Raw genomic sequence first — 21838 nt, forward strand, 5'->3', positions numbered from 1 at the left:
CTGGCCCTCAAAAAAGAAAACAGAGGGCTCGGCCAGGGAGAGTGCCAGAGGGAGGCCGGGGCCAGGCTTTCAGAGCTCCATGAGGTTGTCGGTGGATACCACCTTGAGGCTGAGGTGCCCGGTCACAGGTGGGGCGTCTGGAGCACCTTTATCCCGAAGCTGGAGGGTCCTCAGCTCCCGAGAGTCACCTGGCTCACCTACCAGGGTCACTTGTCCCAGGAACTGGTCACACAGAAGCTTTTTGTTCCAGACCTGAATTTGTGAGGATGGAGGTGTGTGAGGCCTTGGTGTTTGGGCCTGACTCTGTCATGGGACGCTTGGGGTCTGCCATGATGGGACGCCTTGTCTGCAGCCCCCTGCCCTCTGGCTCCCCCTCTACCCCCTTCTCACCTGTACCACAATGGGATCCTTGAGATTCTTGCGGTAGAATATAGCCTGGGTGTCAAAAACAGCATCGAAGGTTTCTTTCTGTACAGGGGAGCGGACACTTTCCCTCCCACACTTGATGATGAGGTAGGGGTTGGCACCTGAAACAAAGTTCATGTGACTTGTCTGCCTCGGGGGCCTGGCATCACTGGGGGGGGGGGTTCTGGCTACAAGCCTTGCATTTGAGTTCGTGTTGGCATCTGGGTTTTGCCATTAACTCGTTGTGTGACTTTGACCAAGGCCCTTTTCCTCTCTGGGCCTCAGTTTCCTCCAGTGTAACATCAGAGTGTCAGACAAGGATGTTTCTAGGGCCCTTTTGGCTCTCACACTGTGACACTGTAAGGTTCCCCCCCACCTCTCGCAGACACACATTGGGCACTCCCTAGACCCCAAGCCTTCCCATTCTTGGGCACCAGCCAAAACAAAGCTGACCCAGCCACTGGCAGCAGGCTGGCCAGAGGGAGCTGCTTGTTGGCAGGGACTGAGCCGCTGGCCCTGGGCAGCACGTGGGCCGCTGCCGCTGGTGACCACAATTGTTGGCAGCTACTCCAGAGGGCCTGAGGCAAGTCCTGGGCATAGAGCCCAGCCCCCTGAAAGCGGGTCTTGCCCTTAGCTGGATCTCAGCCAGAGGCAGGGCACTGCTGGGCAGCTACCCAGCCACCCACCTACGCCATGGCTTCCGATGCCCTCCCCAGTCTGACCCTCGATCCCTAGACTGTAGAGCTGGAAGACACTGCTGAGACAGCCCCCTTGTTTTACAGAGGAGGGAACCAGGGCTCTGACTTACCCAGGTTCCCACAGCTCATGAGAAGAAGGCAGATGCACTATGCTGAAGACTTGGGTTTTAATCCTGCCTCTGATACTTACTAGCTGGGAGACCATGCTCAAGTCATTTAGCCTCTTTGACCTTCAGTTTTCTCATCTAGGAAATGGGTGCAATCTTGTAGCATCTACATCACTGGGCTTTTGTGAGACTCAAATGAGATAAACGATGTCTGGAAAGTATCTTGCAAGCAAATGTCAACTGCCACCTTCATTAAGCAGCAAAGCTGGCATTTGGAGGCCAGTACAGCCTCCTCCTTGCCTCGCTCCTCTGGACTCCTCCTTCCCTCCTTCCTGCTGCTGAGGCCTGGCCTAGCCTGCCCCAGGCCTGGGGCTGATGCCCGAGCCCTGCTCCTGCCCCAATTCCAAGCCAGCCGCCCCATCTTGACCCGTACTTCTGGAGCCGTTCTGTCTGTCGAGGCCCTCCACGCTGTGAACGCTCAGCTGGGTGACTCGCTGGGGATAGCCGCACAGGAAGCTCCCACACCAGGGCTCGGGCTTGTCCAGCGTCAGTTCCCTGCAAGGGAATGAGAAGCTAGGTTAAAATCCCACCACTCACTGGCTAGTCGACCTCGGCAAGGGTCAAATTCATAGAGCCACAGCTCTAAGGGACTTCTGAACTCATCTAATCCCACCCTGTTGCTGAGGAGGAAGCTGAGGCCTGTGAAGGTAGTAAAAGAGTTGGGCCGCCAAGCTGGGCCCCCTGGCTCTAAGCCCCGTGCTCTCTTCTCTCCTGTAGCTCCCACAGTGAGCTCTGGGAAATGGTGGGGAGGTTGTGGAAAGAGCGCTGTCTTGGAACCTAGCTTTGCCCACTTACTTACTACCTGGGGGCAAGTGGCTTCAGTGCTACGGGCCTTGAGTTCTCCCTCTGGAGAACAAGGGGGTTGGACTCAAGGCCCTTCGTTTCTAGCCTTCAAATCTCGGGCCCCTGTGGAAGAGGACCTGAGCTCCGAGGGAACGTCAGTGAACAGCTTTAGGATGAATTCGCTGATGTCACCAGGCTGGAACAGGGTGGGGATGATGACATAGCGGCCCTTCTTCAGGATGGTTCTCAGAAACACCGTGCGGGAGTCAATGTAGGTGGAGCCCACCACCCTCTCCTGGACCTGCAGCCGATGGAGGCGGTATTCGCGATTCAACTCCACCTGGTGGGAGGCACAGAGAGCATTGGGCCCAGGCCGGGGGGGCGGGGCAGGGAGAGAAGCTGCAGCAGACCCAGGGGGGCCCTCTCTTCCCCTGCCCTTACCCGGAAGATCTCAAAGCCAATGATGTAGTTTTCTCCCCTCCCATCCTTGCGGTAAGGGCGCCGATCACGCTGCTGCAGGGAAATGAGGACTTTGTCCTCTTCCTTATTGATGTTGAAGACATACTAAGGGGAGATGAAGAAGAAGTACCTTAGTCAGTGGTTTGCAAGGCAGGGATGGCCGTCTCCTTAGCTGCCTTACTGCGTGTCCCCGGGCCGGGGGCTACTCTCCCCGCTGGTGCTGCTCACCCCCCAGAGATTGTTGGGAGCAAAGCGGGCTTCAGAGGAATGTCACTTGTGAGAATCATCTCTTTCCCCTCCCCAGGCTTCCATCGCCTCCTCTGTCATAGGCAGCATTTGGACAACATGGCCTTGAAAGTCCCTCCCTGACATTCTGGGCCAGCAGGCTCTCAACACGTGGGAAACCGCTGTGGAAATGATTCTGTCTGGAATCGTCCTCCTAGACCTGCAGGCCAACTGTACCCTGGCACACTCTGAGGGAAGAGTGTTATCACACTCCCTCTCGCTGCGTAGCCCCCGTGAGCAGCAGGCTGCCAGGCCCAGGAGAACAGGCAGAGATCACAGGACTCCAAGGAAATCAGTTACCTCATCACACTTAGCAGAAGGTCTCTGAGAGTTGGAGTGGCTGAAAAACGTGACCCCCTTAGGGTGCTCTAGTGATGAGCCTTTCAAAACTGAGGCAGGCTGGTTCTTGGCCAGCGGGCATACAGACCATCATTTGGCCTATACTCAAGGCCTTTCCAGCTTGCAAGGAGTTGTTAGAGCCTGGGGTGCCCTTATGCCATGGCAAGGTATTGGGGGACGGTCAGTATCCACAGGACCAGGAAGGGGTTACTGTGTGGCCAGGCATGGACTTGGGAAATGGAACCAGTCAAGACCCGATTTCTCTTAGGAAAAGCCTAGCATGCTGCTCCTGGAGAGCCCGGTGGCCCAGCTGTGGTCCGGTGGGTAAAGGCCATGGATAGGCAAAGATGGCAAAGACAGCCACGGTCCATATACCTCCCAGAGCCCAGGAGACAGTGCTTCCAGTGGGCAGTCGTGACACTGAAGGGATGGATGGGAAGGACCAAAGATGAACAGCTCCGCCCACGGCCCCTCCTCTCCAGTTGTTGCCAATGACATTTTATGGGGGTAGGGGGAAACTAAGGCCCAGAGACAGGAAGATTTCCAAGAACAAAAAATGTCAGAGCTGGGAATTCCTTTGGAGAGCATTCAGCCCAAACCATTCTTTTTTTTTAACCAAGGGGAACATTGAGGTTCAGAGAGGGACAGGACCTCTGCCAAGGTCCACAGCCAACTTGAAATGCAATCACTTGGTTTCTCCCCAGAATAATGGTGAAGATGGCTCTTGGATAGGTGACAAGCAGACAGGCCTGCTGGTTATTAGTAGGTTAAGTGGGTAAACAATGCCAAGGCAGGAGCAAATTTTAGACCTCATTAGGGGGAAGGAGGGGAGAGAAGGGTCAAGATCAAGGAAAATGGAGGAGCCGGAGCCGGAGCCGGAGCCGTGGGCCATAGTCTCTTGAGCTAATTTCAAAAACATGGGAAAAGATCGGGGGCAGTTTGTAAACAAACTGAGCAGGAGGTTGGGGGGAAGGGGGTATGTCTGACGTAGATCTTTCTTCCAGCACGTTCTGTTTTGTGTCTTGTCTCCTGCCCCTCCATCCATCCACCCTGCTTATCGGGAAACTAGCTGTCTACTGCTCTGTCCCTGAGACCTACAAGGAAGGACAGGCATGCACGTGTGTCCCCACCCCACCCCATGTACACACACATGCACAAACACACACACGCACAAACACACACACACACACGCAGCCTGAGACATACACATAGCTACATATATAGCTTGATAAACACATCAACAAAGATGCAGTCACAGGATTTCAGAGTTGAAGAGACACCCAAGAATCCCTTCTCTCCCATCCCCACCCAGGGGTTGTCCAGCCTCTGCTTAAGGACCTCCCGGGATGGGGAATCTCTCCCACTTGGGGCCCGCTTTCCCTATTAGGAAATCCTCCCTGGTGCCTGGCCCAGAGCTGCCTCTTCTCCCCATCACTCCTGCCAAGGCCTGCTGGGGCCTAACAGAGAGAGTCTCACCCCTCCTCCGAATGTTAACCCTTTGGATCTCTTCTTCAGGCTCTGATGACCCCAGGGCTCTGGAGGGAGCTGCCTCATTTCAAGGGCCCCTGGCTGGCCCATGCCACCTGGCCTCTATCTTGACAGGTCATCTTCTCTTCTCCCTTTGGTATGTGTGGGGGTGGGGAGAGGGCAGGCCAAGGGGCCTTCATGGACAGGCTGTACTCCAAGGGGTCCGAAGGGCTGATCCCAGCTTGGACAGAACCTCCTTGGCTAGCTTTCCACGGTTTGGCCGTGTCTGTCCCTGCTAGATATATGTGTGCAGCTGCGAAGGACGCAGACAGTCTGGAGTGGGGGAGGGGCCCACCTCCATGGTCCATTTATGTCACCTGAGCAAAGCCACTTCCTTTCCCTGGGCCTCAGTTTCCTTTTTTGTAAAATGAAGGGGTTGGACTAAAGGCCCTTCCAGCTCTAAATTCTCTGAGCTTCTAGTTTGGAACAGGCTGCTCCTGCCCTGACTCCATTTTAAAGACTGTTGTTAGGGGCAGCTAGGTGGCGCAGTGGATAGAGCACCGCCCCTGAAGTCAGGAGGACCTGAGTTCAAATCCGGCCTCAGACCAAACACTTGACACTTACTAGCTGTGTGACCCTGAACAAGTCACTTAACCCCAACTGCCTAAAAAACAAAAACAAAAAAACAAAAAAAACAAAAAACAAATAAAAAGACTGTTGTTAATTAGCTTTCCTCCTCTCCCCCTGCGGCTGCGCCTAGTTCTCTCCCCTGGGCCCAATTCCTCTTCCGTGGGCTAGCCCTTCAAATGCTTGACTGGAGCTAACCTGGCCCCCTGAGCCTTCTCTTAAATGATCCCCTCCGTGGCTTGGTCTCTGGTCCCCTCCCCATCCTGGTCACACTCCTCTGAATCTGCTCTAACTCTGTAGTGACCTTCCTCAAAACTGACCATAACACTTCACAAGGAGTCTGACAAAGGCAGAGCTTCGTGGGCCTGCCACTTTCCCCTTCTGGGCATCCTGCCTCTTAGAACATAGCTCTAGATCACGTTTGTTTTTTTGGCTCATATTGAACTTGTGATCCACTGGGACCCCCTAGATCTTTTCCCACAGTAATTTGAATATCTCCAGGCAAAGTGGCACCCCGCTTAAGAAGCTTTACTGCATCAGGTCACTGGAATACAGAAAGTCAGCCTGCATTTGCCACTGGAGTTTCAGGCATGAACGTGTCCGGGTCCCCAAGGGGCTGGCCCAGCCTTACAAGTGTGATGTTCCGCTTTAGGACTTGCAGGGCCTTGGGATACCACTGGCTATTTTCTCTCGGACTCCTCCTTGGTCAGCACGAGTGAAATAGCAATAGGCCCTTGCCAGGTGACCACCCCAGGCTGCCTGAAGCAGGCCTGAGAGTAGAGAACACAGGAGGGAAGGCCACTAGGGGCCATGCAGAAGAGGAATGGGGCGCCCATGATGCCTGTAAGGATGGCTAAAAGCCTGAGAAGGGAGCACGGTGCTGGAGGGGGGTGGAGGGAAGGCAAGGGACTCCAACCTGGGGGTTCTGTAAGAAGGTCGCACGGTTGTTGAAGCAGCCTCCAGCCCGATTGATCAGAGGGTCCTCATCATGGAGCCAAGCTCCACGCACTGTGGCCTTCTCCCAGGTCTTGTGGATGCTGAAGATGGAGGTGTTCAGGTTGCGGCAGATGTCCACATCAGTAAAGTTGTTACACCAGTCATCAAAGGCCATCCTGAGGGGGAGAGCCATGGGAAAGCACTGAACATACCGGACGTCTCTGAGGCCGTGGGCTTAGCGGAGCAGAAGATCAGAGTCTCAGAGAATTCAGGATTGGGAGGGACCTTAGAGATGGTCTAGTCCAGGGGTGCAGAACCTGTGGCCTCCAGGCCATACATGGCCCTCTAGGTCCTCAAGTGCAGCCCTTTGGAACCTGTGGCCTCTAGGTCCTTGGGTGCGGCCCTTTGACCGAACCCAAACTTCACAGAACAAATCACCATAATAAAAGGTTCCCCACCCCTGCTCTAGTCCAATCTTCTCTGTTTTTTCCCTAAAAAAACAATGTTATTGTTGCCTTTTATTTTGTTACAACATAATTGTTTCTGGATATACACCTTCACCTTGCTACTCACTTCTGCATTCTATACCCACAGCCCACCACCTCCCTACGAAAAGGAGTGAGGTGCATTTCCTTATTTATTCTCTAGAGCCAAGATGGATTATTAGAAGTACCCAGTATGGCCAGCTCATTTTACAGAGAAAGAAACTGAGGCCTAGAGATAGGAAGGGACTTGCCTTCTGTCACACAGGGAGTCAGTGAGAGAGTCAGGATTCCAACCCAAGCCCTAATACTCCTTCCTCTTTGCTGGGCTGTCCTTCAGTTCCCACGTTCTAAGGCTATAGCAGGAGGTAGCAGAAAAAGCCCTAGGCCCAAACCCTGGCTCTGCCACTCACTTGCTACGTGACCTTTGCCTCAGGCCCTTCTACATGCTGGGACTCAGCCTCATCCTCTGTAATGGCAAGGGGCTGGGCCAGAGGCACTTGATCCCAGGGATGTGTCTAGAAGAACAATCTTTGTCCTAGGCCTCGAGGGGCCTAGGACAGTTTAGTGGCTCTAGGGTCTGGCATGAGGATCAGGGGCCTGGGCTGTTCCTACGGCCTCAGATCCACTCTGGCCTCGCTCTCCTGGGCCCGACTGCTTTCCTGGCCTCCAGCCTGGCCCCAGTCTCCCCTGGTCTCACCGATCCATCCTCCATGCAGAAGGTCTGGGGCTGAGAAGGTGACTCCCCACAGCCTTGGGATCAGAGAGAAATTCCTCTCTAAGGCTCACCACAAGCTGACTCCCTCCAGCCTCCCTCCCACCTTTCCAGCCTCATTTCCCGCTCCTTTTCTTCCTGTCTTCTATTCTAGCCACACAGCACTGCTCCCTGATTCCTGATCTCTCTCTTCCCTCTCTTCTGGCCCCCACCCCTGGAATACCCTCCCTCCTCTACCTGCTGAGCCCTCCCAGCATGAAGGCACCCCTCCTTCTTCAACTTGTCCAGAATGCTTTCTCTGAGCGGCACAGAGTGTAATTGGTAGAGGGTCCTGGACTCAGAGTCAGGAAGCCCTGGACCCGGGTCCTACCTCAGATACCTACTAGCCATGTGACCATCGGTAAATCACTCCATCTGGCACATAGTGAGGGAATGTCTCTAAGGCACTTTACCAACTTTAAAGCTCGATATGAATGTAGGCTAGGAAAAAAATAAAATACTATTTAAAATAAAAACTGTACATATCTAAATGTAGGATAATGGCTAGAGGCTGGGCCTGGAGTCAGGAAGTGCCAAGTTCAAATCGTTCCTCAGACACTCCCTAGCCATGTGACCCTAGGCAAGTCATTGGCCGTCTTTGCCTTGGTTTCTTCAGCTCTAAAGTTGTGATAAAAATAGCACCTACCTCCGGTCAGGCAGCCATTCAATGAGCATTTATCAAGCACCTACTATGTGTCAGGCACTGTGTTAAGCACTGAGGAGACTAGGAAAGGCAAAACCAGTTTCTATTTCTAGGAGTTCACAGCCCAATAGGGGAAAGCACCATACAAACAAATGGACATACACAAGATAGAGAAAAATACAGCTGAAAGGTCATGTCAGAGGGGAAGGCACTAGCAGTGAGAAGACTAGGGAAGGCTTTCTGTAGAAGGTGGGATCTGAGCTGAGACTTGAAGGAAGCTAAGGAAAATAAAGGGCACAGGTGAGGAGGGAGAGCCTTTCAGGCCTGGGCCACAGCCAGTGCAAAGGTGTGGAGACTGGAAATGGAGCGCAAGGAACATGTACATGTAGCTGGATTGAAGAGTACATGTCAGAGAGGGAGGTTTAAAAAGACTAGAAAGCTAGGAGGGGCCAGGTTATGAAGGGCTTTGAATGCCAAACAGGGCGTTTTGCATTTGTTCCTGGCAACAATAGAGAGCCACAGGAGTTTACTGAGCAGGAGAGTGACCTGATTAGACCTGTGCTTTAGGAAAATCACTTTGATGGCTGCAAGAAGGATAGACTGGAGTAGGGGGAGACTTGAGGCAGGCAGAGTCACCAAACAGAGGTTAAGTGACTTGCCCAGGGTAACATGGCTAGTCAGTGTCTGAGGTCACATTTGAACTCAGGTCTTCCCGATTCCAGGCCCAGAGCTCTATCCACTGAGCCATCTTGCTGCCTCCCAATCCTCACCAGAACTCTCCGTCATCCGTCACACTGAGTCCCATGTTCTTCTTCTCCACCTCGCTCACTCTGTGCCACTCGTCAGAGCTAAAGGACAGAGAACGGAGGGTTTAGATAGATTCATGGTCAAGACCACCATGAGCCCAGGGCAGAGAGGATGGACCTCCCCTTGGACCTCATGCTCCTTCCATGGACCTCAGCCCCGGGAAGGCCTGCTACTTTTCTCACCAACTTAGGACCTAGAACATCAGAGCCAGAAGGGGACTTAGGGCACAGAACAGAGGACACTGGACCTGGAACATCAGTTTTCAGAGGTAGAGGGAATCCTTGTGATCATCTTGTTCCTTTGACAAATGAGAGACCTGCTTTCTCAGCCTCTCCTGCTTGCCCATGACGTGCCCAAGAGGTCCAGGGTCAATGCCCAAAGCAGAAGCAGAGTACAGTAGAAAGAGCACTGGTGGTATAAGGGCACCATGATGGACAAGTCATCTCACTTCTCTGGGCCTCAGTTTACTCTGTCTGTGATACCAGCACTGCCTACGGCCTACGTCCTGCTAGTGTTATGAGGAGGGCGCTTTGTAATGTGGAGAATGGTGGAGAAATGAGAGCGATTGTGATTCTTTGCGGCCTCATTGAGGCCAAGGGAGGGCCTGGGGCGGAGGGCCCGGGGCGGAGGGCTCACCTGTCACTCCAGGGCCCATTCCATTCTCGCTTTCCCCATGGGTTCCTCATCCGGATCATGAAGAGCTTTTCCGCCTTGAAGAAAGCCAGGAGTCGTCCTCCAAGGCGCAGCTTGCGGATGTCAGTCACTGAGTAGGCATGGCCCCTCACTAGACCCTGCTCAGTGGTCCCTTGACGCTCATTGGCCATGTCAGGCTACAATCCAGAGAACCCAGAAGGGCAGAGAGAGTGTTAGGCCTCCAACCTTCCAACTCACCTCCCCTGTACCTCCAACACACACACACACACACACACACACACACACACACACACACACACACACGCACACGCACACGCACACACACGCACGCACACACACGCGCGCACACACACACACGCACTCACATGCCTCCCACTCTGATCTCCATTCTCTATCCAGGGGATCTGCTGGGTCAGGATGGGAGGGCAGAAGCCTCTGATCTGACCAGAGCCTGGAGGAATCTCTTGTAAAGATCTTAGAGGGAGCCCTGTGTGAAGGCCTGGAGTGTGGAGGGCTCAGGCAGAGCGAGGCTCACTCTAAGGAAAACCTTCCCAAAGGGCTATGGGCAGCCTCCTCACGTGCAGAGGAGGTGATGGGCCCAGAATGCTTTTCTAGGATGGCTTAGACTGGCCAGCCTGTGCAGGCCAGCTGACCTTGGACCCAGTCTCATTCTGGAGCTCTCAGTCTGGGCACGGCTCCGTTCTGGGCTACATCCAGAAGCCTGGCATGAGCAAGCAGCTCGCTTTCAGGCCAGCCTTATGCCACTGGTTACTTCGTGCCAAGGAAGGAGGTGGTAGCCAGACTTATCTCGGTGGATCTAGGGGTGAGACTGAGGCAGTGCTCCCTGGATCACCTGCTGCCTGCCCTTAATGCTCAGAGCTGGCTCCCCCAGGTCCTGGCATTCCTGGGGGGCCCCCCGTTGAGGGACTGGCTCCCTCTTCCCTAATGGCTTCCACGCGGGTCCCCATGGTGTTCTTTGGCTTTCCTTCCCTGACTCAGGGGCTGTGCAATATGTCTGGATGTGGCGCTTTGCCGCTAGGACTGTGCCCTCCTGCCCCCTGCCCTGCCTCATTCACACAGTCACTTCATTCATTCACACACTCACGCATTCATTTCATGCATGCATGAACTCATTCAGTGCTTGTGAGACAATGTACCAGGATGGAGCAGCTGATGAGGCCTCCTCTGTCGTGGGCCTTGAGCAGATCCTCAAAGAGCTTGGTCTGCTCCAGGAGGAACTTGCCATAATTGCCTTTCCTCAGGTCGATGGATTCAGACACAGCCCCAGTGAAGTCCGTCATGGCATCTGCGGTATTCCCGCCGTCGAGAGCCTCGTAACAGCCAACTAGCCTGGGGGCAGAAGTCGGAAGTAGAGGGCAGACACAAGGAGAGGAAAGGAGGCAGTGGGTGCTGGGCCCCTCCTTACACAGGGAGGCCTTGGTAATTCTGCTCCCTGCCTGGGACTCCCTTCCCAGAAGGATTTGTGGTCTAGAACTCTTGAGAGTGGCAGCAAAGCATGGAACTCCCTAATGTGCCAGGACATGTGAATTGGAGGCCAGGAAGGCCAGACCCCATGTCCTTGGAGTATAGCTTCCAAGGCTGGGCCACCCATGCCCCCATGGCAGGGGGACAAAGAGGTGCTGGGCCCTTCAAATCTAGCCCAGGCGCTCAGGGTTCACTCTTGTCAAAGCAATGTTGCCTTATTCTTTGGATGTTGAGGGGATGGAACCCCATGGTGTCTGAGGTGATGATCTACGACATGGAACTCCTTGCCCTGACTGAGCCTCAGCTGTCCCTTGCAAACAGTGAAGGGAGTGGGGAGCTGGCTCAGATGCAGGTGTTTGGGCATGAAGCCCAGGGTGAAGGGTGCCCAGGGTGAAGGGTACCCAGGGTGAAGCCTCCCCCAAGGGCTTACTTTGCATAGGCCTTCTCCAGCAGGGCACTCCAGAATTCATTGGGCACATTAGAGTGGCAGAATATCAGTTCCCCATTGATGGTGGGCAGCCGGTCGTCAATCACCACGTCAGTCCAGTCACCAAAACTCCAGAAGCGGAAGTGGAATATTCCGGCATGTTTCTCAGGCCTTCGGCAGTCCCAGTCCTGCTCCTTTGCCTTGGGGATCACCTGGGCACAAAGGATGGGCAATAGCAGCAGCAGCTGACACCCCCTCCTTCTGCCATGCCAATGTACCCGTGAGGAGACCACAGCCATCCCTGGGCTGCCTCGGCCGCATCCTTGGGCGCCACTGACCAGAGTGCCAGGAAAGGACTCTGCCAGCCAGAGACAGAGAAGGGGTGTACCCAGTGTGAGTACACAATTCTCACCAGTTCTGATGGGCACCTGAAGACAGAGCCAGGCCCAGGGCTACAAGGGGCCACTTGCATCTAGGCCACCCACCATCTCATCCCCTCACTCGCTCACACATTCATTCATTTACTCGTTTCTTCACTCCTTCACCCACTCATTGCCTCCTTAACTCACTGATATCTATGTGCTGAGTCTGGCCCTCGGCCTCCAGGACATGGCACTGCCCAAGCTCATCTCCCGGTTTCTTGTCCCCAGCCTCCCTGGGACAGTGTGGAAGTCTAACCCCAACGCAGCCTCTTCCTGGGCCCCGGGAGCCCAAGGCAAGCCCACTTGCTTCAGCCTCAGCGAGAGGAAGAGAGCAGCTGGTCCCCATCACTGGGACAAACCCCATCATAGGCTGGAAGGCACTTGGCAGTGTGTGCACGCTGCTCCATGGCCGAGGACATGAATTACCTTTTTCCAGAGACATTCCTGGAGGGCCAGACAAGAACAGGCTGCTACGAACCAGCAGTTTCCCAGCTTTCCCTGGTGTAAGTCGTGGGAGCTGATTCCACCCACAAACAGGTGTGGGTTGTCGCAGATGTCCTAAAACCAAGGCATCCCAGTTACGACTTCGCAGAGGAGGCTGGTTAGTTTCCCTCCCCTCCTTCCAGGCCTCACCTTGCTGGCTTCCTTTTGGTTACAGTGTAGTCTCTGCCAGTGAGGACTCCCCCCCCTCCCCAAAGTAGTGAGCATGGGAGGGAGCGAGGGAGTGAGGGTGAGTACGGGAGTAAGTGAATGAGTGAGTGAACAGATGAGTAAATGAGTGTGTGTGAGTGAGGAAGCAACAGGATGACAGAGGGCTTTGGCACCAATGCTTTCATTTCACCAGGGGAGCGGGGGAAACTGAGGCCTAGAGCCCAAGGGCTCACTGTTCCCTGGACCCTGAGGCGTGTGTCTGGCTTCCCTAGCTTACCTAGCTGGGTAGGTGGATGGGGGCAGGGCGTGGGTTGCGGGCACCTCAGTGGCTAGAGTTTTCAAAGGATGGAGTGGGGCTGCTGCCTCTCCCTTCCTCTTTTCCTCCTTCCTCCCTTCTCTTCTTCTGGGCTTTTTGGCTGTGCTTCTGGCTGGGTTTGGGGAGGATTGTGCTGGCCTGGGTGGTGGCGGCGGGTGGCCCTTGGTGACATAGCGGCAGGGCCACAGAACACAGATGGGTCATTTCACTGGGGGCCGCCCACCTTACCAGATGAGGCAGACAGACTGGGGGTCAGGGGAGAGAGAGCACACTCATATATTTCGATGTCTTGGTTAGTCAGGGTTATGGAAGGCAGGCCCCTAAAGCTTCCCAGCTGTGCTGGCCCAGCTGTGGTGCTCTGGAGCCAGGCTGTTTGTCAAATGGTTTCCGGGGATGGCGGCAGTCTACAGAAGTACTAAAGGAGACTGGTGAGTATACTGAGCCAAGCCCTCCTTCCTTTGGGGGGGGCAAACTTTCAGGCAGCAAGGTGGGGCCACTCAAGATTGGCCACTGGGCTGGCTTGGCCACTGTCTTGCCCAGGGGCCTGGGTACTGTGGATTCCCCTTCTCTCTAGCTATAGCAATAGCATAAAAGGGAGAGGTGTTCCAGGGACCACTGTGGGCAACTGTGGTCAATGGACCAGGTAAGAGCATTAGGGGCCCGGGGAAGAGATGTAGCAAGTCCCATCCTCTCTCTGGGCCTCATCTTCCCGATCTGTAAAATGAGGGGGCTGGGCTAGATGGCTTCTGAGGATCTTTCCAGTTCTGACATTCTGGGATTCTGTTCTGGAGAGCTGGGAGCTGAAGCTCGGCCAGGGGCCAGGCTTGCCCCCAAAGGCCCTCTGGGAGTAGGCCCACCCTTGGGTGGCTTGGCCTGGCTGAGGAAGCGAGGGGAGAGAGAAGATGGAGAGTTAGTGACGAGAGAGGGGACGGAGGTGGCGGGGGGGGGGGCACCGGCCAGCTGCCCTTGGAAGGATGCTTCCCAAAGGGAATTGTTGACGTATTTGTTCACAGGCAGGTACTCAGATACGTACAACCTACGCCTTCTCCCCTTCCTTTCAGGTCATCTCTTCCACCTCCTCACCATCCTCAAGGGCCAAGCAGAAGGGGCCCAAGGCGGGAGCTCGGGAGCTGAGGGCAGCTCTGGGTCTCAGCCCCAGCAGCCAGGGTCAAGGCTACCTTCCCCCAGAAGCTCCCCTGCCCCCTCCACCTGGGCCATGGAGCCCAGTCACTCTCTGTTCTCTGTTCTTCAGCCCTGGCATTGGTCCTTTTGAATTTTGGTCTCTGTCTGTCTCACACACTCTCACATAGGCTCGTTGGGTTATAGAGTCATAATATCAGAGCTGGATGAGACGATTGAGGCCCCCTGCCCACTCCCTTCACGTTCGTGCACATGCGTGCACACACACACACGCACACACAAATTTTCACACTCACAAATGCTTTCCCACACAGTCACTCACACTCAATATATTCATACTCACTCATCCACATGCACATTCATACATACATATGCTTTCACATCTCCAATCACTCACACACACACTGGCGCAGACATCTTGCCTCTCTCCCGGATCCCTTTTCTGCCTGGAGCCAGGGAGTAGATGGGGAGGGTAGCCTCGGCCCAGGGTCTGTAAACAGCCTCTGGGGCCAAACCTGAGGCAACTTTTTCAAGAAGTAGCTGAGATGGAAAGGAGGGAGGACACCCAGAGCCTGGGGCTTTGCCAGTCATGTGGGTTTGGTCCGTCATGGAAAACCCTCAGGACCACTTGGGTGGGAGTGATGAGATCCCAGACTGAGAATGTGACCTTTCCTCTTGGAAGTCAGAGCTGCTTGCTCAAGGCAGCCAGGGGAGAGAGAAGTGGAGAATGCTAGGATTTCAGAACTGGAAGGGAAGAGGGCTTTGAGTCCAGCCTCTTGCTTTCACATATGGAGAAATTGAGGCTACGGCAGGGGAAGGAGCTTAGGATTTGAGAGCTCACCAACTCCAATGCCCTTCATTTTGTAGAAGAGGAAACTAGGCAGAAAGAGGTGGGGGGGGGACTTGCCCAGGGTCACCTGTTGGGTTAGTGAAAATGTGGTACTACTGAGGCCAAAGTTATGGGTTCAGTTTCCTGTGTAGGATACTCTCCCCGGTTCCTTTTGGGGTCATCTGTAGACACAGTTCTGCTTGGCCCCAGAGGACAGCACTAAAAGCAAGTAATCAAGTATTTATTAAGTGCCTACCATGTGCCAGGCACAATGCTGAGCACTGGGGGTACAATGGGAGAAAGTTGTAGTGGCAAATTTCAGATAGATAATGTAGCGGAGGAGAGGTAGTGTGGTGTAGTGGAAAGAGCCCTGGTGTTGGAGAGACAGGACCTGGGTTTAAATCCTATCTCTACTTGCCACCTCTGTGACCTGGAGCAAGTCACCTAATCTCTCTCTGGGCCTCAGTGTCCTCATCTGGAAAATGAGGGGGGGGAGCTGTTGAACTAGATGGTCTCTGAGGCCCCATTCGGGTCTAACTCTATGATCCTGAGATGTGTTTGGGGGGCCCAGGGCCAGTATCCACCAGTACCAGCCTCCAATGGGGATGGCTCTCTCTGAATGATTATGCCTCCTAGGGACCGCTACACTTCCCCTAAGTCTGGTCTGGTGTGCTCTGAAAGTGGCTACCAACCAGCTGTTCCTTGGAAAATCCCCCCGATGTGCAGGGCTGGCACTCATGGGAGGCCTGGCGGCCCTGGCTCTCCCTGCCCCATTGGGTTCCTTCCTCCTCAACAGTCACTTAATTTTGGAATCCTTGATGTGCCCGGCACCATGCCAGGCACTGGGCATGCTAAGCCCAGGCCAGTGCCGTTCCTGCTCTCAGGGAGCTGCTATTTTCCCTCCTGGATTCGCCATCTTTTCTCTAACCTTCTCCATAATTCTTTGTGTGTCACTCACATTCATGCCTTCAAGAAGTCCCCAGTTCACGCTCCCTTCCAACTTCCTTCCAGATGAATGAGGGCAGAATGGGTGTGAGTTAGGGAGCTGCCCCAAACTCTCCCTAACAGAGCCTGGGCCAAGGCCTTCCCCTCTCTGGCCCTTGGTTTTCTCCTCTTTCAAGTGAAGGTCTCTGAAGCGACTCCTGGTCACTATAAATCCTGTGACCTCTAAGAGGAAACAGCAGGGAAGGGGTTCAGATGAGAGCAGGAGGCCTCTGTGGGAATTCATTCTGTGACAGGCCAGCTCATTCAGTCATTCAGGAAGACAAGTTCAAATCTCGCCTTACTAGCTATGTGGCCCTGGACAAGTCACTTAACTATTGTCTGCCTCAGTTTCCTCATCTGTAAAATGAGGATCATAATAGCAGCTACCTCCCAGGGTTGTTGCGAGGATCAAATGAGATGATATTTGTAAAATCATGGAAATGTTAACTTATTATTATTCACTCATTTGATTAATTAAAAAATATATTTCTATGAAGCACTCATTGCGTGCTTAAGCAAAGTTAAGCTAGGCCAGGGTCCCTGTCCTTTTGAGGCTCATAGTGAGCAGGGGGAAGGGGAATGAGACACAAACACAGAGACATGAAATTATCCATGAAGTGCTTTAACTAACCAAAGAAAGTAGGCCTCAGTATCCCCCCCCTCGCCTCCAAAATGCTCTCTTCCCTGCTCCTCCCTGAAATGAGTGTTCTCCCTCTGGTCTGAGCTGGCCTGGCCTCGAAGTCGGCCTCTTCAACGGAGCCTCGCCCTGTCCAGGGCCCCTAGCCTCAGCCTTCAGCAGCGTCCAAGGCCGTGGGGGCCAAGCCAAGCTCCAGCCTTCCCACAAAGAAATGAAACATCTCAACGTAGGCTGCATTCAAGCATTATTGTTATTATTATTAGGAACCTCATTCTCACTATTTCCTGTTGTTGTTGTTCTGATGAAAGGGAAGCAAGGTGCACTGGGTGGAATGTCAGCCTTGGAGTCAGGAGGCCTGGGGTCAAGTCCTCCCCCCACCCCAACACTCACTAGGTACGGGACCCCGAGCTGAGGTGCTGATGAGTTGCCAGTCTCTATTGGTGGGGACAGTTTGTCCACTCCCCAGCTGCCACTGGGAGTTCTCTATGCCAATGAGATCACGGGGCTGGACCAAGAAATCCCAGTCATAGCGGCCAGAAGGTCCGAGGGTTGGAGGGTTCACGGGCTTTCTCCAGCCTGCCCTACTCTGGAGGGAGGGACTGACGTGGGAGGGAGGCTCAGGATAGGCTGGCAAGATTGGAGGAGGGGGAAGAAAAGAAGGGGAGGAAACAGAGACTTTGGGGTCTCCCCCCGCCCCCTCGGGAAGGCCCAGCTTCAAGGCAGACCCAGGATAGGATAGTGGGGTTCTCTGCAGAGGCAACTAGGGAGTGGGCCTCTAGGTGACAGTGCCAAGATGGAGGGAGGGGCTTGGGTGAAGGGGTGGGGGAAGAAAGGCTGGGAATTAGGTTTTGCTTGGCTCAAGTTTTGTGGAGAGAGATGGGCCCTGGCTAGTCCTGAGGACGGCCTTGGAAAATGATCAACTGACCTCCCGTGGGCCCTGGGCTCTGGCCTCTGCACTTCCAGTAAAGGTAGAGTGAAAAGGGCCCTGGTCTTAGGGTCAGAAGGCCTGGATTCCAATCCCAGCTCTGGTACTTCTGAGCTAGCTGGGTGACCTGGATAAATCCCTTGCCCTCTCTGGGCTGCCTCAGTCTCCTCCTCTGTGAAATGAGAGGGTCAGACCCCATGGCTTCTGCAGTCCCTCCCAGCCGTACACTCAAGCTCTGACCCCGGAGCAGAGGGTTCAATGAGTAGCTATAGGCCCCAAAGTCTTGGTGGAGCCTGAATCCCGGTCAAACCCCACCCACCCAGGGAGAGCTCCGATTGGTCCTGGCTGCCAGCTGCCTGGTACGAGCAGGAGGGCAGCAGCCTTCACTGATCCCTCGGCCCAGCTGCAGGCAGTCAGGAGGGGAGCCTGGGCCTGGGTCTGTGCCTCTCACATCTGGGCCCAGGCTTAAGCAATGTGCTTTAACTCAGCCTTGACCTGGGTTAACAGAGCTCCTGCCTGGGCCCCCCAGACACTGAGCAGAGCCAACGGCGGCGTAGGAGCCAAAACCCTTAGTCATATCTTCTCAGCCCCTAGGGTCCTGAGGAAGTAGGGGCTGGAGGAGGGGTGAGCGAGGGAAGGAAGCCCTGTAGACCCACTGCCCTGTTAGGAAGCAAGGCCACGTTGCATCCCCCGAGGCTGCCCTGCTCTGACACTGGGCCCTTACCTCTGGGTGGCCCCTGGCCCTGCCCTCTTCTCCTCTCCCCTGTCCCCTCCCCATGGCCCTGTCACTCATCACATCTGCTCCCCACTGCCCCTGCTCATGTGCTGGTCACGTAGGCAATGAAGACCCCAACGAAGACCTGTAGTGGGCTTTGCCTCCAGGGAGGGCAGGGTATCATTATATCATTGCCCACCCCTCCCTCTCTGGCCTATCACATGGCTTCTCTTTGGCAGCACCTTCTCTACCAGGTTTTGGTGAGATACTGCATGCAAGGGACTTAAAATACTGCCCATGTGTGAGCCACTGTCATTGCCATTGATTTCACGGCCAATAAGATGCCAAGTCCTTCTAATGTCTTTTGGCCCTCTGGCCCGGGATTGCTCGCACTCGATTGTGTGGAATCTTGGGCTCTCATCATCTCCCTCCCTAGGGCAGGAGTGGCTTCCTCAGCCAACCCTCCAATGGGACAGACTTGAGGGCTCTTCAATATCCTGGTGGCGGCTCCCTGGGAACTTGGACCAGCCCGTACCCTATCCTTTTGGAATCAGCTAGAATCCTAGATTTCATTTCATCGGATTTCAAGCTAGGAGAGACCCCAGAAGTCATCTGGCCTTTAATCGATAGAGGAGGAAAGTGAGGCCCACGGTCACAGCCAAGATCCCAAGCTTGGGCCTCTGCATACTCTACCACACTGCCTCCCCAAGGATTACTGGATGAAAAAGGCAGAAGGGCGGGGGTGGAATTGACCCAGACTCTGCTGTCATCTTGGTGACTGCCTCAGTGCTTATGTATTTGCATCTCCACAAGGGGGGTTGGGTTTCCCTGCCAGCCATTTTTAACAGGATTCCATTGCATGATCACCCCTTTCCTCCACTAGGGGTCCTGTTGAGGACTGGGCAGTGAGCGAGAATTCATTTGAGGTATTGTGACCCTATCTCCTGGCAAAGAGGGAGGGAAGAGCAGATCAGGACTAGAATTCATTCCTTTCCTAACTTTGGCACCTCCTGGGCCTCAGGGTGCTAGGCCCCAAGCCACCTGCTGATCTGAGTCATTACCTTGGGCCGCTTCCATTCCACTGGGCCTGGCAGGCGGCGGCTGAAGAAGAGGGACTCGTTCCCAGCAAGGAACTCGGGGTCCTCAAAGAGCCGGTGCTCTCGGAGGCACGCCTGCTTCAGCTCATGGTACTTCTGGCCTTTAAAAGGTTTTACCATAGCAAGCATGATTTCGATTTCCAGCTAGAGTGAGAAAAACATTCGCTTCAGCATGGAGGAAAGGAGTGCAGACACTTAGCACTTGGGCTGAGATTGACCAGAAGACACTGGAAGCTGGGACGTACAAGATAATGGGCTGAAAAGCTGCTAACTCCTCTCCCAGTGCACACTGGCTGTGTGACCTTGGACAACTCACTTTACCTTGGAGTGCCCTGGACAATTCTTTAAGATGAAGTTGCAGAGAAGGTGTTGATGTGCGCTGGTAGAGGGACTTTCCTTAGTGGGGAAAATCATAGATCCAGGCTAAAAAAAGAGGGGGGGGCTTAACTCCCAGAGTTCTTTGGAAGCTCATTTGAGATGTCTATAAAATGCTTTGGAAAAGTTCAACGCTCCAGAAATGCCAGCAAGATGTTCTCAGGCAGTCTCAAGTGTACATCGGGCCCGCGGCTGGTCTGGAGTCATGACGGGGTACAGTGCTCTAGTCCTTTGTGATGACAAAATCCTCCCATTGACATAGGAAGATACATCTCCCATACCAGAGATATTATGAATCCCCATTTAACAGATGAGCACACCAGGCATCTTCTGAATGACTGTGCAGGCGCTAGTTAGAAACTGAGATTGGCAAGTAGCGTCAAAAGAACTGGAGAGACGGTGAGAACCAGCCTGCCAATGTCACCAATAAGAGGGAGAGCATGAAAATGAAATGGGCAAATTGTAGGGAAGGTTGAGTCCTATGTTTCAGGCATGCAAGCATAGCCACTCTCTCATTGACTGTGGAATTCCTCAATGGCTGGCCCAGACAGTGCAGAAGTGCCCTTCAGAGACGATCGGCCAGAGTTACCTAAGCTCTTTTTCACAACTCTTGAGGGTGACAACTATTTTGAAATAGCTTTGGCGTGATAATAAGGCTTCTTGGAGCCAACGCCTGCTTCCCAAAGATAGGTTGTCCATGGTTATTAATCCCCACTGGGCACGCAATCAGGTGAAATTTCCACCTATCCTCAGATTCCAGGCTGGGGCCCACAACGTCCTAATATATCTTTAGGGATATACATCCTTGTCCACAGTCTGGTCCTATCAAGGCTAACATCCAGAAACTGGTTAATGTTGACACACGCTTGCTAATAGACAGCTTTAGTTAATATTGCCATAAATCCTTCCTGAGCTGATAGAAATGGGCAATGCTCATGCTGCTAAATTAACCTGAGTCAAGGGCAGCTGTTGGAATGAGCAGACCCTCTCTATTAGGTTTGAGATTTCACAGTAACCAGATGACCGTGGCCAGTATTGGTGTCTCCTGGCTGATCTCAATATTGGTTCACATTGAGACTGTTCCTGAGACCCATTTTTGGCCCTTGTCAGATCTTCCTGCTCCAGACACAAAGGCAGGGTAGATGCCAGACTGCTCTGCATCATTATTATTTTCTAGTCTGTATTATTGGATTTGTATTCTTAGATAACTGCTGATGCATACAATGTTAGTAGCAACTCTCAATAAAAATAGAAACCATCTAGCCCCTCACCCCAAGTCCTGTTCCAAACCCTCTCACCTGGTTCCGATGGAGCTGAAGTGTCTTATCTGCGCCCTGGTCTCCAAGATCTGGCCACTGACAAACACCAGATCACAGAGGCTCTCTCTTGACTCCATCCTTGAGGCTTGGTGACTGGCCAGAGCCAACCATGAAGGAGGCAGGGGACATATAGGCCCCACCCCTCCCCACCCTTGCTCCTTCCTAATCCCTCTGACCCAGTTCTAGCCCTCCCCCCCACCCCCACCATTCTAGCTCCATCAGCCTAGTTGAGGAACATGACCTGAGGAACATAGCAGATTCTTCCAGCCAGGGTTCCCTGGTGTGGCAGAGTGGAGAAAGCCCTGGGCCTAGAGTCAGGAAGACCTGAGTTCATAATCCAGCCTCAGATACTTCCTAGCTGTGTGACCCTGGGCAAATCACTTAACTTGTTTGCCTCAGTTTCCTTATCTAAAGAACAGGGATGATAATATTGTATTTAAAGTGTGTTCACTCATTCAATAAACATTGATTAAGGGCCTACTATGTGCCAGGTACCTTCTCTGCAATTTATAGTCTCAGGGTGATGCTTGGGGCAAGCTGTTATTATAACAATCGTTATGGAAGGGGGCTTAGCAACCTGTTGGGGAAACCAGACTGTGCTACTGCTCGCCTGGTACAACCAGAATAGCCAATTAATCAAAACAGCCCTTATCCTGCCCCTTTGGGCTAACCAGGTACTTCTTGTACTTGGCAAGGCTGCCAAGAACCAGAACTTTGAGGAAGCTGAAGAGGCTGCCCCCTGGGACAAGCCCAGACTCTAGAGGGGCTGCAAAGCCCTTCCCCCTGCTGGCCCCTGCTGGCTGCCGGGCTGTCCCCATTCTCCTGCTGAGCTAGCCCTGGGAGGCAGAGCCTTGTTTTCTCATATGACTGAGCTGGGATAAAAATATGGACACGTGGGGTGTGGGGTGTGTATGTGTGTGTGTATCCTGTGTTTTGTGTGTGTGTCTGTGGCATGTGTATAGAGTGTGTGTGTGTGTGTGTGTGTGTGTGTGTGTGTGTGTGTGTGTGTG

General features: G+C 53.8%; 1 protein-coding gene across 3 annotated transcripts in view; it reads right to left on the bottom strand.

Annotated features, from left to right (window-relative positions):
- The window catches only part of CAPN6 (calpain 6), a 24500-nt gene continuing 2662 nt past the window's right edge, over nucleotides 1–21838 (bottom strand). For 2 of the 3 annotated variants that reach the window (XM_027877467.1, XM_027877475.1), the window contains exons 2-13: nucleotides 19099–19278; nucleotides 12267–12398; nucleotides 11422–11630; nucleotides 10664–10856; nucleotides 9489–9682; nucleotides 8816–8893; nucleotides 6147–6342; nucleotides 2495–2617; nucleotides 2191–2393; nucleotides 1644–1765; nucleotides 391–527; nucleotides 1–252 (exon numbers count right to left, since the gene is read on the bottom strand). In XM_027877467.1, coding sequence (XP_027733268.1) covers nucleotides 70–252; nucleotides 391–527; nucleotides 1644–1765; nucleotides 2191–2393; nucleotides 2495–2617; nucleotides 6147–6342; nucleotides 8816–8893; nucleotides 9489–9682; nucleotides 10664–10856; nucleotides 11422–11630; nucleotides 12267–12398; nucleotides 19099–19263 — 1935 coding nt within the window. In that variant the 5' untranslated portion in view covers nucleotides 19264–19278 and the 3' untranslated portion in view covers nucleotides 1–69. The remainder of the gene's footprint in view (nucleotides 253–390; nucleotides 528–1643; nucleotides 1766–2190; nucleotides 2394–2494; nucleotides 2618–6146; nucleotides 6343–8815; nucleotides 8894–9488; nucleotides 9683–10663; nucleotides 10857–11421; nucleotides 11631–12266; nucleotides 12399–19098; nucleotides 19279–21838) is intronic. The other variant, XM_027877481.1, reaches the window with a different exon arrangement.

This window comes from Vombatus ursinus, unplaced genomic scaffold (genome assembly GCF_900497805.2).
Source record: "Vombatus ursinus unplaced genomic scaffold, bare-nosed wombat genome assembly UNPS02004268.1, whole genome shotgun sequence".
Lineage (NCBI taxonomy): Eukaryota > Metazoa > Chordata > Mammalia > Diprotodontia > Vombatidae > Vombatus > Vombatus ursinus.